Source organism: Elephas maximus, chromosome 10 (assembly GCF_024166365.1).
Source record: "Elephas maximus indicus isolate mEleMax1 chromosome 10, mEleMax1 primary haplotype, whole genome shotgun sequence".
NCBI lineage: Eukaryota > Metazoa > Chordata > Mammalia > Proboscidea > Elephantidae > Elephas > Elephas maximus.
In genome coordinates this window covers 23,408,293-23,426,884 of record NC_064828.1, presented here as the reverse complement: position 1 = coordinate 23,426,884, position 18,592 = coordinate 23,408,293, and the positions used below count along the sequence as shown (strand labels likewise).

At 42.8% G+C, this 18,592-nt stretch overlaps 1 protein-coding gene across 1 annotated transcript in view; it reads right to left on the bottom strand.

The window, feature by feature from the left end:
- Positions 1-18,592, bottom strand: part of RYR3 (ryanodine receptor 3) — a 626,301-nt gene that overhangs the window by 78,289 nt on the left and 529,420 nt on the right. The window contains 4 exon segments of the mRNA XM_049899608.1: positions 3,019-3,149; positions 14,566-14,647; positions 16,046-16,284; positions 18,502-18,562. Of these exon segments, the coding sequence (XP_049755565.1) occupies positions 3,019-3,149; positions 14,566-14,647; positions 16,046-16,284; positions 18,502-18,562 (513 nt within the window).

The following is an 18,592-nucleotide window of genomic DNA, read 5'->3' as shown; positions in this document are numbered from 1 at the left end:
ACAGTGAGATACCATCTTACCCCGATGTTACTTGCATGAATTAAAAAAAAAAAACAGACAATAACAAATGTTGGAGAGGCTGTAGGGAGACTGGAACTCTTATGTACTGCTGGTGGGAAAGCAAAATGGCACAACCATTTTGGAAAATGACATGGCGCTACCTTAAAAAGCTAGAAATAGATATACCGTATGATCCAGCAATCCCACTCCTAGGAATACATCCTAAAGAAATAAGAGCCATCACATGAATAGACAAATGCACACCCATGTTCACTGCAGCATTGTTCACAATAGCAAAAAGTTGAAACAACCTAGGTGCCCATCAACAGATGAATGGATAAACAAACTATAGTACATACATGCAATGGAATACTATGCAACAATAAAGAACAATGACGAATCCATGAAGCATCTCACAACATGAATGAATCTGGAGGGCATTATGTCGAGTAAAATAAGTTAATCACAAAAGGACAAATATTGTATGAGACCCCTATTATAAAAACTCATGATAAGGTTTATACATGAAAAAGAAACAACCTTTGATGAATAAGAGGGAGCGGGGGTGGGAAGGAAAAACACTAAATAGACAGTAGATAAGTGGTAACTTGGAAACCCTGGTGGCGTAGTGGTTAAGTGCTACAGCTGCTAGCCAAGAGGTCGGCAGTTCGAATCCACCAGGCGCTCCTTGGAAACTCTATGGGGCAGTTCTACTCTGTCCTATAGGGTCATTATGAGTTGGAATTGACTGGACAGTAGTTGTTTTTTTTTTTTTTTTAAAGTGGTAACTTTGGTGAAGGGTACGACAGTACACAATACTGGGGAAGCCAACACAACTTGTTCAAGCCAAGGTTATAGAAGCTCCATTGACACATCCAAACTCCCTGACCAAATTACTGGGCTGAGGGCTCTGGGGACCATGGTCTCGGGAAACATCTACCTCAATTGCAATAACATAGTTTATAAAGAAAATGTTGTACATTTTACTTTGGTGAGTAGCATCTGGGGTCTTTTTTTTTTTTATATATAATTTTTATTGTGCTTTACGTGAAAGTTTACAAATTAAGTCAGTCACTCACATAAAAACTTATATACACCTTGCTACACACTACCAATTACTCTCCCCCTAATTAGACAGCCCACTGTCTCCCTCCTCTCTCTATTTTCTTGTCCATTTCGCCAGCTTCTAACCCCCTCCACCCTCTCATCTCCCCTCCAGGCAGGAGATGCCAACATAGTCTCAAGTGTCCACCTGATCCAAGAAGCTCACTCCTCACCAGCATCCCTCTCCAACTCATTGTCCAGTCCAATCCATGTCTGAAGAGTTGGCTTAGGGAATGGTTCCTGTCCTGGGCCAACAGAAGGTCTGGGGGCCATGACCACCAGGGTCCTTCTAGTCTCAGTCAGACCATTAAGTCTGGTCTTTTTATGAGAATTTGGGGTTTGTATCCCACTGCTCTCCTGCTCCCTCAGGGGTTCTCTGCTGTGTTCCCTGTCAGGGCAGTCATTGGTTGTAGCTGGGCACCATCTAGTTCTTCTGGTCTCAGGATGATGTAGTTCCTGGTTCATGTGGCCCTTTCTGTCTCTTGGGCTCGTAATTACATTGTGTCCTTGGTGTTCTTCATTCTCCTTTGATCCAGGTGGGTTGAGACTCATTGATGCATCTTAGATGGCTGCTTGCTAGTATTTAAGAGCGTCTGAGGTCTTAAAAGCTTGTGAGCAGCCATCTAAGATACTTCACTGGTCTCACCTCATCTAGAGCTAGGGAGAATGAAGAAAACCAAAGGCACAAAGGAAAGATTAGTTCAAAGGACTAATGGACAACAACTACCAGAGCCTCCACCAGACTGAGTCCAGTACAACTAGATGGTGCCCAGCTACCACCACCAACTGCTCTGACAGGGATCACAATAGAGGGTCTAGACAGAACTGGAGAAAAACGTAGAACAAAATTCTAACTCACATACACAAAAAAGACCAGACTTAATGGTCTGACAGAGACTGGAGAAACACTGAGACTATGGCCTCCGAACACCCTTACATCTCAGTAATGAAGTCACTCCTTAGGTTCACCCTTCCGCCAAAGATTAGACAGGCTCATAAAATGAAATGAGACTAAATGGGCACACCAGCCCAGGGACAAGGATGAGAAGGCAAGAGGGGACAGAAAAGCTGGTAATGGGGATCCCAAGGTCGAGAAGGGGAGAGTGTTAACATGTTGTGGGGTTGGGAACCAATGCCACAAAATAATATTTGTATTAATTGTTCAATGAGAAACTAATTTGCTCTGTAAACCTTTATCTAAAGTATAACCAAAAAACTTTCAAAAAAAGAAAAATTCCCTTTCTTGTATAATTTCATTTTCGACTGCTGGCTTTCTATGTTTAGTCTTCCCCAGGGATGGAGACCATGTGGTCGGCATCTTTGAAAGCATAGCCTCTGCTTGGTTTTGATTAGTATAATTAGGGTATTAGTATAAATAGGGTAGAGTAGATGTGCACGCCACTTTTGATGATACTCTGGGGAAAGGGATACATCCCCAGGTATAGAAGGGGAACTGAAAGCTGGGCAGAAAAGAGAACTTGAAGTCTTAGGGTGGAAAGGATTTAGAAATTAACGACATTGTCTCCTCACTTTACAGAAGAAGAAACTAAAGCCTAATGATAACAAGGATCCTTGGTGGTACAGTGGTTAAGGGCTCAGCTTCTAACCAAAAGGTTGGCTGTTTGAATCCACAAGCCACTCCTTGGAAGCCCTATGAGGCAGTTACACTCTGTCCTATTCACTCAACGGCAACAATTTTTTAATGGGTTTAATAGTAACAAAGCTCTTGCCATGTCCATTTCTCCAATAAGATGGAGACAGGTAACCTAGTCTCTAAATCTGGCCTTTTGGCCCCTCTTGGTCCAGGTAAATCAACAGAGCTGCAAGACTGCTGCTCCCTGTCTGTGTGGCCTTCCTGGCTGCTCTCCTCTCAGCATGGGAATGGGTCGATGACCTCTGTGGGAGGATACTTACTAGACCTCTCTCTGGGGGTTTTGGTGTTGAAGACAGAGAGTGGATTGTTGCGGTTAAGGGTGGGCTCCAGGAATGCCACTGGTATGGCCGCTGCCAGTGAGGCCAGACATTCTCCAAGGGCAGGACGTTGCCTGGAACAAAGAAATCCATTTAGAAGTGGTACCACCCACATGCTGGCCCCATGCATTGGTCAGCCAGGCCCCTTTCCCAGGATGTCTCAGATCTCTTCTCCACAGATTTTTCTGCTGGTCATCCCTGGGCCCTGGGATCAGCAGGGTTGCATGCACTTCTCCCTCCCCTGATCTTGCTCCAAACACTAAGCCAGTGGTTTACAATGGTTTCACTACTTGGCACCCAGTTCTTTACTGGCTAAGGTGCAGCTTTGCCCTTCTGTCCCAGCATGTCAGAGAGTAAATTCTGCTGACATCCAAATTAAAATTGATCCTCCTTGTTCTCAAAATGCTTTGAAATCATCTCTGTAAATTCTCATGCGGACCAGTGGGAATTGCTAAAAGCACCAAGAAGATACAAAATACAAGACCTGCCTTGCAATGGGAACAGGAGGTCCTGAAGCATATTGCTTGGTTTAAAGGAGAGACCTGTAACACTTATTATTCCCTTCCCTCACTTCTACGAACATTTGAGCGTCCACCATGGATTAAGCTCTGCGTTTCACGTCTTTCTGTGAAGCAAGCACACAAACTAAAACAAAATTCTTAGGATTCCTAATCAGTTTTTTCTAACTGAGAGGACTTGGCTTGCTTACAGGATAACCAAGTTTCTGTGAGTGTAAGTGATGGGAACCAGCCACTTGGCTGGTCAAAGCAGATCTGGGCTTAGCCTTGGGGCTGTACTTTCTAACCTAGCAGGTCCTTTCTGCTAGTGAGATGAGACAGTGACAATACTGGTTGGCATCTATTGCTTAGTCATGAATAAGAGACCAGGCCCATCTGTTTCCCACCCATCAGCAGCTTCTCTCAGCCACTAACTGGCATCCAGTCATAGAGAGACTGTACACCTGTTCTGGAGTTGCTCATGTGATGTCAGTTCCCAAATAAGGGGAACTATTCCTTCAAATAAACTAATAATGGGAGTTCTTCATTAGACCAAGAGACAAAGATAATGGAAAATGCAGAAGAATTGAGTGGGGATTACAACATTCAAGCCCATATTGTGCTTCATTTTGCCTTCCTCTGTACTGACCCACTCAAATAGAGGGATGCTGCACTGTACACGAAGCCCACAGGCAGAATTCCTGGAAGCTGAGGGTGCCCGGCTGTACCTTGTTGCAGGACCATCATGGGGACAACTGCCAGCCGGAACCAAGGGCAAATGCTTACCCTACTCCTGCAACTGTGTGAACATGGGAAGGCATTCATCTCTCAGGGCTCCCTTCAACTCCCCAAAGAACCCTAAACCCAAGACTTGTGTTAATTGTCCTTCACTATGACAACTGCCAACAATTACAGCAGCACCAAGAAGCCAGAATATCAAAAGTGTAGAGTCTCCGGAAGTGAATGACAAGCATTTTCTATGGGTGGTGGCCTAAGGTAGCCATGTTTTACTGAGGAGAAAGCCAGACAGTCTTAACCTTAGCCTTTCAGATGGTAAGAGTCCTTTCTCCCCGAATGCAGAGCAGACAGAGAACCCTGTGTTCTATATAGAACCCAGAAGCAATGTCATCAAGTAACATATCTTTATGTACTAATTACAGGAATTAGAATCAACCTGCAAAATTCACTATAGCATAGAGAAAGAGACACATTCAAGTTGGATTAAAAATGTGATCTTATTGGAACACTTATACACTGCTGTGGGAATGTAAAATGGTACAAGCACTTTGGAAATCGATTTGGCGCTTCCTTAAAAAGCTAGAAATAGAACTACCATACGATTCAGCAATCCCACTCCTTGGAATATATCCTAGAGAAATAAGAGCCTTTACATGAACAGATATATGCACACCCATGTTCACTGCAGCACTGTTTACAATAGCAAAAAGATGGAAGCAACCAAGGTGCCCATCGAAGGATGAATGGATAAATAAATTATGGTATATTCACACAATGGAATACTACTCATCGATAAAGAACAGTGAGAAATCTGTGAAACATTTCATAACATGGAGGAACCTGGAAGGCATTATGCTGAGTGAAATTAGTCAGTTGCAAAAAGACAAATATTGTAGAAGACCACTATTATAAGAACTTGAGAAATAGTTTAAACTGAGAAGAAAACATTCTTTCATGGTTACCAGACGGGGGAGGGAGGGAGGGTGGGACAGGGGCACTCACTAATTAGATAGTAGATAAGAACTACTTTAGGTGAAGGGAAAGACAGCACACAATACAGGGGAGGTCAGCACGACTGCACTAAACCAAAAGCAAAGAAGTTTCCTGAATAAACTGAATGATTCGAAGGCCAGCATAGCAGGGGCAGGGGTCTGGAGACCATGGTTTCAGGGGACATCTAAGTCAACTGGCATAATAAAATCTATTAAGAAAACATTCTGCATCCCACTTTGAAGAGTGGCGTCTGGGGTCTTAAACGCTAGCAAGCGGCCATCTAAGACGCATCAATTGGTCTCAACCCACCTGGATCAAAGGGGAATGAAGAACACCAAGGACACAAGGTGATTACAAGCCCAAGAGACAGAAAGGGCCACATGAACCAGAGACTATTCATCCTGAGACCAGAAGAACTAGATGGTGCCTGGCTACAACCAATGACTGCCCTGACAGGGAAGACAACAGAGAAACCCTGAGGGAGCAGGAGAGCAGTGGGATGCAAACTGCAAATTCTCATAAAAAGACCAGACTTAATGGTCTGACCGAGACTAGAAGGACTCTGGTGGTCATGGCCCCCAGACCCTCTGTCGGCCCAGGACAGGAACCATTCCCTAAGCCAACTCTTCAGACATGGATTGGACTGGACAATGGGTTGGAGAGGGATGCTGGTGAGGAGTGAGCTTCTTGGATCAGGTAGACACTTGAGACTATGTTGGCATCTCCTGCCTGGAGGGGAGATGAGAGGGTGGAGGGGGTTAGAAGCTGGTGAAATGGACAAGAAAAGAGAGAGAGGAGGGAGACAGCGGGCTGTCTAATTAGGGGGAGAGTAATTGGTAGTGTATAGCAAGCTGTATATGGGTTTTTTATGTGAGAAACTGACTTGATTTGTAAACTTTCACTTAAAGCACAACAAAAATTATATTAAAAAAAAATGTGATCTTAACTGGTCTTGAAAAAAGGTTGTACAAGGCTGTCTGGGGTAGAATCAGAATCAGCAGGGCCCTAGCCTGAGGGCAGATAGAACTGTTCTACTTGAGATGCATGACCAATTTGCTGGTTAGTCTGAGGAGAGCCAGACCACAGAGAGGAAAAAGGGAGAGGACTGGGGGGTTAGTAAGCTGGCAGAAAACTGTATTCTTTGGAACCTAATCTTCAGTCAAGTGCCCCAAGCACCAGCTGCCATCGATTCTGAGTCATGGCGGCCCCATGTACTGTAGAGTAGAACTGCTCCATAGAATTTTCATGGCTGTGACCTTTTGGAAGCAGACTGCCAGGCCTTTCTTCTGAGGTGCCTCTGGGTAGGTTCGAACTACCAAGCTTTCAGTTAGTAGTCCAGAGCTTAACCATGCGTGCCATACGGGGGCTCCTATTAAGTGACCAAACTTATGAAAAAAGCCACCTGAATACTTTAAAGGAACATTAATACATGTGGGTTTATGCCTTATCTTCTTCTTAGGCTTGGCTTTTATGGACTAGCTGACAGCTTATTTGGCTGTGAAGTATTTGGGCAGATAACTTTAAAAACAGCACCCAGATGCAGTGGATTGATGCATCCCCAGTGAGGCAATCACTTCTTTCTTTGCTAATGGCTCAGCCTTGCCCTTTTGATGAAGACTTGACTTTTAAAATCCGCACATCCAGGGCTGCTCTAGAGGCACAGCAGCAGCCTTTAGACAAAACAGATCCAACTGTGCCTGCATTTTAACGCTGCCCCTGGGTTCCATTTGAAGCCTGCATCAATGGTGGGGCAAGGAGGGACTGAGACTGTGAGTCTGCAGAGACAGGGTTACTCCTTGGGAAACTTACTGCAAAGCTGCTTCCCTTCTGAGCAGGCCTCATGCGGTCCTGCTTCCCCTACCTTTCCTTCTCTGATCATTGCCCTTCTCTGCCACGCTCCAGTCCCTGGATGTACAAAGGGTTAATGCACTCGGCTGCCAACCTAAAGGTTGGAGGTTAGAGTCCATCCAGAGGCACTTTGGAAGAAAGGCCTGGCAACTTACTGCTGAAAAACAGCCACTGAAAACCCTACGGAGCACAGTTCTACTCTGACACAGATGGGGTCACTATGAGTTGGAATTGACTGGATGGAAACTGGTTACAGGTTTTGCCCAGCTCAAGGTGGTGGATGGGCATGAGAATCATTATTTTAACCCCATTCCTGAATATCCTATGCCCTCAATGACCCTGAGGACCATGAGACCAAACCCGTCGCCGTCGAGTTGATTCTGACTCATAGCGACCCTATAGGACAGAGCGGAACTGCCCCATAGGGTTTCTAAGAAGCAGCTAGCTGGTGGATTTGACTTGCCAACATTTTGGTTAGTAGCCAAAAGCTTAACCACTGTACCACCAGGGCTCCGAGGCCAATGAGAGCCACATCAAATATGAGGATGGTACAAGGGGGCCATTTTTTCTTCTTCTTTTTTTAGTTAACAATTTCACCAACCAGAGTGGCCAATGGGGGAAAAAATCGTATTTCCTCTCCTTAGTGTTGCCTTTAGAGAAGGTGCAGGAAGTAAGGAGCTAAACCGTGAAGGCAAAGAAATGCCACAGGGAGAGAGCATCAGGTGAAAGGAAGTCTAGGTGGTGATCAGAGATGACAGGGGGTAAGATCTCACATCTGAGAGCAAATTTCTGTTGGCACAGGGAGATGAATGTACGAAACGGCTGGTTCTGAATTGTCCGGGTGGTAAATTGATCCATTATTCCCTTCTTTCTCTTTCTTTCACCAAAATTAAAGCTGTGATTTCATGAAAGTGGATTTCTGGAAATTTTGTCAGCTACAATAGCAATCCTTGGGGCAAAAGGCAATGGATAAGTCTCAGTCTGTCTTACAGAAGGACATGCCCCTGTCCTCTCTGATATTAATTACTGACAGACCAGAGTCTCAACAAGCTCCACAACAGGTCATTTTCTAGTTGGGGGCACACAATGATGCCAATTAGCTGGTGGGCTAAGACAGATAAACAATAGCTCTCCTCGTCTAGCTGTTAAAGTTCTGTTGAAAGTAAGGCCCAGAAGTCTGCCAATTAATGCTCCCGGCTGGGCTGTGACACACCAGTGTGAATGACCTGGGTTCCCAGGCAGGGCCTGTCAGGGAGAAAGAGAATGAGCTAGTAAAGGCCTGCTCTTATATTGCTTCCCCCGGGGGCTAGTGTGAGGGTGGATCCAGCTCCGAGGCAGGGCATGAACTACAGCAACAGCTCCTTGTCAATCAAAGATTTAGGCTGAAAGGTTTATCACCGGATATGGAAACTTTCCTTTTTTTCCCCCCTCAGTTCCTATGGCCTAAAAACCAAAAACCCACTGCCGTCCAATCAATTCTGACTCATAGCAACCCAACAGGACAGGGTAGAACTGCCCCATAGAGTTTTCAAGGAGCACCTGGTAGATTCGAACTGCCGACCTTTTTCTGGTTAGCAGATGTAGCTCTTAACCACTATGCCACCAGGGTTTCCTGTGGCCTAGTACAGTATTTTTCACACAATAGGTACATGGATGATAGTGTCATACGAAGAGGGTTCAATCTTTATTCCAATTTTTTTTTTTTACTTCCTAATTTGACAGGTAGCGGGCTTTCTTTGTCAATCTCTCGATTTTATTTTCCTGGATCTGGATCTTACATTTTAAATGTCTATGGTCAGGGATACAGGCAGAGACAAAGTTATCAGTATAATAATAATTATGCCTTACACATATATGGTAGTTTGCAATTTTGAAAATTGCTTCCAGTATATTGCCAGGGAAAGCTATGGAGTGGAAACAGCATGTAAGGCAGAGAGACCTGAGTGGGCAAGGGCAGGGCATGAGGACACCAAGAGCAGCATGAGAAACCTCAGACAGGACAAAGGGAAAGGACAATGTTTGATCTGAAACAACTGTTCAAAGGTGCCAGGGCAGGACGGAAGGAACAAGTATCTCTGAAGTATGAATGGAAAGACATGGTTTCCATTTGAAATAAAAAGGAGATTCAGTGCTTAACATAATCAAGTTCCAAACACAGTTTTCTTAACTCCTATCAAATGTTCTATCAATTAAGTATCTCCATGATAAAGAGTGCAAGGCTGATGCGTGGTTAAATACATAAAAGCTTTTACCCTTCTCTGAAATTCTGTATTTGAGAACTCTGCTTGCCAACGACATTCTCAGAGTTGTCTCAGTTAGAAAATACTCTAAAAGCTACGTCTGTACCTGTTTCTATGACTTTTCCCCCCTCACAGTCAGCCCTATCACACAAAATCCATTGCGAATGAGTTGATTCTGACTCATAGCAACCCTACAGGACAAAGTAGAACTGCCCCATAAAGTTCCCAAGAAGCGGCTGGTGGATTCAAACCATCTAAATGGTTAGCAGCTGAGTTCTTAACCACTGCACCATCAGGGCTCCACCCTGCGACTCAGGTGTCCGGAATTTTTTCTATCGACAAAGCACACTCCTAGTATAGCTAGAAATCAAATATTTAGTGATGTCCTTGCAACCCTACAGACATTCATTAGCTAAGGAAATGTCAGGAAAATGTGGTGCAGGAATAGTAGATTTATTGCACTTTCCTCCCTAAAAACTCATCAGACATGGGGGAAAAACTGGGAAGAAATTTGGATCTATGCTGAAATTAGAAAATGTGGGATAATTTCAAACCACAAAATATGGACCAAATCAAGTGAGGATGCTGAAACCTAAACAGAATTTTCTGGACCTAGAGCACTGTATAACCATCTTTGGAAGTAAATAGGGAGATCCTGAGGGGACCAAAAGGAGCCCTGGTAGTGCAGTGGTTAAAGCAATCGACTGCTAACTGAAAGGTCAGCAGTTCAAAACCACCAGTGGCTGCATAGAAGAAAGACGTGGCAGTCTGTTTCTGCAGAGGTTTACAGCCTTGGAAACCCTATGGGGTTGCTATGAGTTGGAATCGACTCAGTGGCAGTGGGTTTGGTATTTTGGACTTCAGGGGACCAAAAAATGAGTTTTTGCTTGAAATGATGAGGATTAAGGGTGTGTAGGCCCTGGAAGCCCTAATGAACAACATGTGTGGGAGGCAGGTTTCATATGACAGAGTGGCAGACAGAACCAGAGTGGGGAAGGAGTATACATGCTGTTATGAATTGTGTCCCCCCAAAATATGTGTTGTAAATCCTAACCCCTATATCTATGAATGTAACCCCATTTGGGAAGAGTGTTTTCTTTGTTATGCTAATGAGGCCATGACAGTGTAGGATATGTCTTCAACCTAACCAGTTTTAAGACATGAAAAGAGCAGACGAGGTACAGAAGCAATAAGCAGCGTTGGGGGAAAGACAGCTGCCAGGTGATGGCTAAAGCTGAGACAAGGATTTTCCCCACAGCAAACACAGAGAGCCTTCCCCTAGAGCTGGCACCCTGAATTCAGACTTCTAGCCCCCTAAACTGGGAGAAAATACATTTGTTAAAGCCACCCACTTGTGGTACTTTTGTTATGGTAGCACTTGCCAACTATGATACATGTCACCTCCTATTCCTATAACCAGGACTCCTAACCTGGAGACCACTGGAGGTATGGTGGAATGGATGAGAAAAGAAGAAAATAAAACCCCGTAAAGTCGATTCCGACTCACTGGGACCCTATATGACAGAGTAGAACTGCCCCATAGGGTTTCCAAGACTGTAACCTTTATGGAAGCAGACTGCCACATCTTACTCCTGCAGAGTGGCTGGCGGGTTCAAACCGTTGACATTTTGGTTGGCAGTTAAGCGCTTTAACTGCCATACCACCAGGGCTTCTCAAGTAGAGAAGAAACATTCATTCAGTCACTAAGCAAAAGTCCTATGACTACTGGATGCACTGAGAGTTTCACTAACCTTCTCCTGGCCAGCTGCTTACTTTTGTTGGGGAGGACACCAGAAGCCACGGATGCACCCTTAGGGCTAATGGCACTGCTGATTTTGTGAGAATGAGTTACCTAGTTCTGAGACAACTTCTCCCATTGAAAGCCGTCTGTTCTTTCTTCCCCATTCACTCTCCTCTGTCCCCTCCCACCCTCAACACACTCCCCTCTCTGTTCTTGAGAACTCACAAAGTACCTAAAAACCAAGAACAAGGTAAGAAACATATCTCAAAAGAATAATTATCCAGAAAAATATTTCTCTATACACTAACAGAAAATAAAGACAACGAAAACAGAGTCAGTAACAGGGAGGAAGCTTGAGAAAAGCATATATGCATAAAATAGAAAATTTAAGAGCTAAGAGGAATCCCTGGGTGGTGCAAACCATTAATGCACTCACCTACTAACTGAAAGGTTGGAGGGTAGAATCCCTCTAGAGGCGCCTCAGTAGAAGGGCTTGGTGACCTACTTCTGAAAAATCAGCCACTGAAAATCCTATGGAGCACAGATCTACTCTGATATATGTGGAGTTGACATGAATCAGAATCTACTGGACGGCAACTGGATTAAAAGTTATTAAAGGGAAAATAAGAGATATAGAAGATGAAGGAAAAAGCCAATAAAAACACATGATTGCTGTCCCTGAACAGTAGATAAGAAAAAAAGAATCAACTATATAATAAGATGAAACTTTGTGAGATAAAAGGAGACGCAGTTCTCAAGACTGAAGGGACATATTATGTTCTGAGAAGAAGTGGAGGGGACTGACACAGAATAACCAACACTGAGACATGTAGTGAAGTTACTAAGCTTCAATACTAAATTAAGGATCCTATGACCAGCCAGCTTCTCTTCTCCATGGCAAACCCAAACCAAATCTACGGCTGTCGAGTTGACTCTGACTCACAGGGACCCCGTAGGGTGTCCAAGGCTGTATATCTCTACTGAAGCAGACTGCCACATCTTTCTCCCAAGAGCGGCTACTGGTTTTGAACCGCTGACCTTTTGGTTAGCAGTCTATGCTTTAACCACTGTGCGAAGTCACATGTCAGGCAACGTACACCGTCAGAACACAAAGAAGCAATGTATACAGGCTTCGGAGGGAAGGTATTTATGAGCCACAGATCCTATACCATGAAAACTGCTCACATATGTAAGTCAAGGGATGATATTCCAAGATATGCATGGTCTCAAGTCCTTACAGAAACAACTATTTAATGATAAATTCAGTGGACCAAGAGATAAATCAAAATAGAAAAATCAACTCAAAGAATAATGGTTATATGACAGAATGTAAATGTTATGATGAATTATTTGTAGCAAAAATGAAAGGGCAGGAGGTGGCCTGAAATATAACTATATTAATTTGCTCATCTCTTTAAACAGGGAATTACTGGATATTGTGTGTAATTAAAAAATACGAGTTCTATGATAAAGAAATCAAGTTTTTAGCTTCATTCTACAAGACAAAGTTGCAAAGGAATCCGAATATTATGATCCCAACATGTGTAAAAATGTACGGGTATAGAAAATATCTGGAACAAGGCTCACCGAATTATAAAGACTGGCTGCTTATGGGAACTGGATCCAAGTGGCGGCAGACCAGGGAAAGGAATACAGGAGACTTCTAACTTCTTTACTGCTTGAATTTTTTAAAACAAGCATGTCTTATTTTCACAACACAAAAGAAAATAAACATATAAAAGCCTCACAACACTAAGATGTGAAATCTCCAATTCCACAGTTGCTTGATTAACAGAGAAGCAAGAGGGGCGGCCTTGACCTAGCTGCTCCTTCAAGCCTTGACCTTACCAACATGGAATTAAAAACACAGGCACCAGCATTCACAGTGCTATTGAGAACAGATATATGATAAATCTGGAATGAACATAGGAATAGAGTATAAAAAGTCATATGAAATGCAGTCTTTTTCTCTCTGACATTTCAGAGTTGACCTTTCCTTGACTTTTTGTTTTCCAAAAGAAAAATGCGTAAGCTTTACAAAAATAATTGTACAAAGAAACACACACATATGGATGTACATATATACATATACATACACTGAGAGAATAAGATATTGAAAAAATAGTCACCAATGCTCAATGGAAAAAGTGGATTAAAGACACCTTTTCTAAGTAAAATTCAACATGAAATGGGAAAATTTTATTGCTTTTCTTGTTGATTTGGTATAAAACATGGTTCAAATTTTGTTTGCCCTGTTCTATTCCTAACTGAGAAAACTATCCATATTTTAAGTGAAACAATAAGGAACGCTGGGCAACTAGAATTAAAATTGTATTTTAAACTAATTTAGTTGTTAGGTACTGTTCTTGAAGGAGCTGCAGTCCTTTTTTTGCTTTATTGAGAGATTGCACTTGAATGGAATGTTAGCCTGACATTTAGGTAAGTTTTAATGGGAAACAAGGGTCTATTGTGGGCTTGTCTGGTAAAGGCATCCTAAGTAGTGGAAGTACATGCAGAGCATATACCGAGAGGATGTTCAGATGAAGTAATTTTAAAGGACAAATCAAATTCCTTCCAAGTTCCTTGTTTGAAAGGGCAAAAAAGAAAAAAAAAATGTCTCCCAAGGATAAGACTTAAGTACAGAGTTTGGTTAGTATGGTGTTTATCCTTCAATCTTCCCAAAGGATTTAAAAAGAACAATACAACATGTGGCATTTGATGCTGAAAAGCAGGGGTTCACCAAAGGCCTCCATTGGTACAGGCAGATTAGAAATGCAAAGCTGAAAACCAGGCATCTCTGAAAATCAGCTTGTTCAAATTCAAGATTATTGAATGGCATTTCTGCACTTGTTTGAAACCGCAGCTAATCTGACAGCCGAGAATGGTAAAGGTCCAGGGTTGTATCACATAGAAACTCACTAAACACTAAAGCAGCTGCCTCATGTCCCTTGAGCGTCTCAGCAAGCTTTAACCACAGGAGCTCTGGAAGCTGCGATTATAAAGCGAGAGACTGTTTTTTTTTTTTTTGTTACTAGCACAGGATTTGGAGCCCTGGTGGCAGAGTGGTTAAGGCCTATGGCTGCTAACCAAAAGGTCAGCAGTTTGCACCAGCCGCTCCTTGGACCCTGTGGGGCAGGTCTACTCTGTCCTATAGGGTCACTATGAGTCAGTAAAGACTTGACAGCAAAGGGTTAGCACAGGATTTACCCTGGCTATATTGCGCCTGTCTCCACATAAGTCATCAATCTCAATAGCCTGATTACACTTCTTAATATTGCCACAAACAGTTTGTCACCTAGACTCAAAATCACCACCCCGTATCAGTGAGCATTTTGATACTGCAGGATTGAAAAGGTGTTATCCAGTGTTTAAAAAGGCACAAGTCACATTTTTCTGAGGCTGATTGTGTTAGCCTCTTTTGTTCGCTAATTACCTTTCAACATAGATGTTCTTTCCTGTCCCAAGTGAGTAGAGGCTGCACAGAGTATGGTAACATGAAATCTGCACATCGCCCACTGAAACAAAGAAGAGCTGTCATTACTTTGCATCAGTCCCAGCTTCACCTCCTGTACACCAAAAGGGTCCCCAAACAGGAAGGGGGAAAAAACCCCCAAAGTATTCTATGTCAAGGCATCAGTCAAGAGCAAAAGGCCTACTTATTATTATTATTTTTTTAAACAAATACATCTCTTTCTACTCAGATGCTCACTGATTTGGGAGAGAAATACTGACAGCTCCAATGAGCAATTACAGTTCAGAACCATAATTCCTTTGTGGGGCTTATGATGGGGATCAAATTGCTTCCCAGAGAACGGAATAATTTGACTGATGGGTCCTTCCAGAATGAAATTTTGTTTTTTCCCAATAGAGGGAGACAATGCAGTCAAATTTTATTCAGGGCAGTATTTCCTTCCCTTGAAAGGAAGAATGCAGGAAACCTGAAGCTTCAATGAGCTGTGTGCTCACTTCCTAGGCAGTGCTCTAATATGTACACTGGCCCTACTTTCCTCAGAGATAGAGCCAAGTTCGTCATATGTTCTTATCCCAAGTTCTCTGCCAGATGCTTTTCCAAAGACAATTCAATTGGATCATGATTTTACTGTGTTTCCTAAGGAAAGGGCATGTTCTGCTTAAGAACTCAGAATTAAATCTGCAGGCTGCCTGCCTCTAACAATGTCTGGGAATGCTTGTGAAAGCTGTGACTACTTTAATTAACAGTATCAGAACTGATTTAGTTTTTTTTTTTTTTTTTTTGCTTTTCAACCAAGGACTTGCATTGTTTCGATGACACAAAATAATGGGTTTGGATGCCCCTCTCCTCCATAATCCATGAAACCAACTGATTTTCAGTCATTCAGGGAAATGACGACACAGCCTTAGCTATCAACAACTGGTTAAACTAAAATCATGTGCTAAAATTTGAAGTGGGACTGAAGCTTGATGGCAGAGTAGCTGTACAGTGACGCTATGCATGGTGGTAAATAAAACCAACTTCGGTCTTCTTCTGAAGGCTGCGATAATGACAATGTTAGTGTCTAGCTTTTGGTCCTGGTATCCACTGAAAAAGTTAGGACTTTTTAATAGGAAAATTCGTGCCTGGAAAACCCTGAGAGAAAACCTATACCTTCTCAGATAACCTTTTCAAATTAACAGGGAGCACAGTGGGTGGGAGCTAGACTAGCCAGATAGGAAATTCTGGTCCGCAGTATAAGTGGAAAAAGATTAAATATTATATACTCAAATTTGGGGATTTCTTCCTCTCCAAGAGTCTATTAGTTAAAGCTACGAGGAAAAAAGTGTGAAATAATTGTCTTTTGACCTTGCCTTCAAAGTCAACATAAGTGAAGGAGCCATGCACTTTCCATCTGTGGCCACGTACATATAAATCCATGACAAATAACAGTATGACTCACAGAGCAAATCCATCCCAAACTGATGCTGAGCGACGTGCTCAAAGATGGACGTCAGGATGGGTAACAGAGCCACCGTTGTATAGTTAATATTCTGAGAAACGCCTTTAATCTGCGTTCTGGAATGGGTAAACTTGCCAAGTTTCAGGTTTTCTGAAGTCTTCTCTAAGTCTTCGGCAGCATTTTCAAAGAATGCACGTAACCCCGCCTTCACCAGCTCTGAGCCTGACTTCATGACTGTCCTGTAAGCAAACAATGTTCAAAACCAGAAGCATAATCTGAACCTTTGGCTAATCCCCTTCTGGAAACTGGTGACTTGCAGTGTAACCTGGGCACACAATGACACACCCCTCCCACCTATCAATACTGTGTCCAGAGCTGTGGAGAGAGTGGCTAGTATCCAGGAAGAAACCTGGGTCACACAATCCCAAAGGGGGCTGGCAACTGGACAGTGTGCTCAATGTGACAGAATTACTGCTCGATCCTCAAGAAACGTAGAGAAGGATTTAGAATGAAACACACTGGTGACCTGTTACCTATACAATGTTGCAGCAGGCTACATTCTTCTGAAAATATATAATTAAAGGAATGGGGAGGTGAGATTTTTTTGTAGCTCACTATGGGATAAGCAACCTTTATAATGACTAGCTAGACATATGAGCTCGCTTATGATGGAGAAACTTCTAGAGAGAACAAGGAAATAAGTCAACTGAAGCTCAGATTTCTGTTAGCTTGTAGGGATGCCCTAGTTCGGATGAGAGAGAAAAAGGACAGCTGGCCCTTTTTAAAGCAGATAGTTTAACCAGACCACAGAAAAAACAATGACATGGACACCTGGGAATGAAGATTAGCAATGGGCATTTAAGACCTTCCCTCAAAACTATTTTATAAAACTTAGAATTGGAACAATAACAACAAAAAAACCCAAACTTGTTGCCCTCAAGTCAATTCCAAATCATAGCGACCCCACAGGACAGAGGAGAACTGCCCCATAGGGTTTCTAAGGAGTGGCTAGTGAATTCCAACTGCCTACCTTTTGGTTAGCAGCCGAGCTCTTAACCGCTGTGCCACCAGGGCTCCAAAATCCTATAAGTCATGTATAATTTTCCACACTTCTACAGACAGATGCCTTTCAATCTACAGCATTTTTCCCTGATAATCACGCAACCAACCAGGAACATAAAAACAAGGAAATAAAGCCAGTGAGGCTTGTTCCTATTCTGTTAGTAGTCACAAGCTATCTTCCTAACTTTCTAGTAGCAGGTTTTGTCAGGAATGATTATCAAACACAATGACCTGTGTTTGTTTTTTAAAGGACTTTCTCCTGAGGCTTTGGGCATCCCTCTTGGAGTAATGATTCCTCACACCAATTTCAAGTGCTTGTAGTCCCTGGGGATGACGTGGCCTGATCCTCCAAACTTTTTGCTGTCTTAATATCTCCACAACATGTTTCTCATGAAAACCCTAAAATTCCCTTTAATTATCCTTAATGTTTAATTAAAATTTTTTTTCTTTTTACCTATTGTTAGTTCATAGTGGATTCTCATCTTCTGGCTACTCTTTAGGTTCACTCCCCTCTTTCGCATTGAGTCTTGGGATGTGTGTCCTCCTCCCACCTTTGACAAACCCATTGCCGTTGAGTCAATTCCGACTCATAGCGACCCCATAGGACAGGGTAAACCTGCCCAATAGAGCTTCTAAGGAGCGGCTGGTGAATTTGAACTGCTGACCTTTGGTTAGCAGCTATAACTCACCATAGCTCTTAACCACTGCATCACTAGGGCTCCCATCTTTGACAAAAAAAAAAAAAAAAAAAAAAAAGCCCTTCTTAATGAGTGTTTTAGAGAACACTCTCCCATCAGCTCCTTTAACTACCTCTTTCTTATCTCATTATATCATTTATGGTAATATACCAGAACTTATGTATTTTTTTTTTAAAGACTTCCTTCCCTGTTTGGCCATCTTTCCTCCCAGATCCTTGAGCCTTGGGCTCAAGCCTATCTTTATCTTGATCTTTCTAAAATCAGATTTTTCCACATTTCCTTTGTTGGCCATTTTGAATCTTGAGTGATGCAGTTCACCTCTCCCAGGATGCTGATGGTCTCTCACCCATCAGGCAGCTCTTCCTTTTTTGTAGAAAATTAGGTATAATGTGGCACTTTGCTACATTATATAATTTATCTTCTGAAAGAAGAACTTCTCAGTAAGAAGACAAGAAGTGATCAAATGCTCAGCTTTTAGCGTTCAGTATATGCTGTGACAGTAGCTCTCCATCATGTCAACTGAGAAACAGTAAGTGCTAACTCCCAGCGGAAGATTCATCTCCTCCCTGTCAACTTTGATTTTCCCAGCTCCTGCAGAGCAGGGCCATGTCTTCTCCTCTGTACAATAATCAGTGAGATGAGAGGGTCAGAGAGGGAGTTTGGAGAAACTTTTGGAAAAAAACTGAGCAGACTTACCTTGTGTCAAGTGTCTGAGCTAAGATGTGAAGACAGCTCACCATGGTAGTAGAATCGCTCCCTAGAATTGAAAGTATCACCTGTGACTACC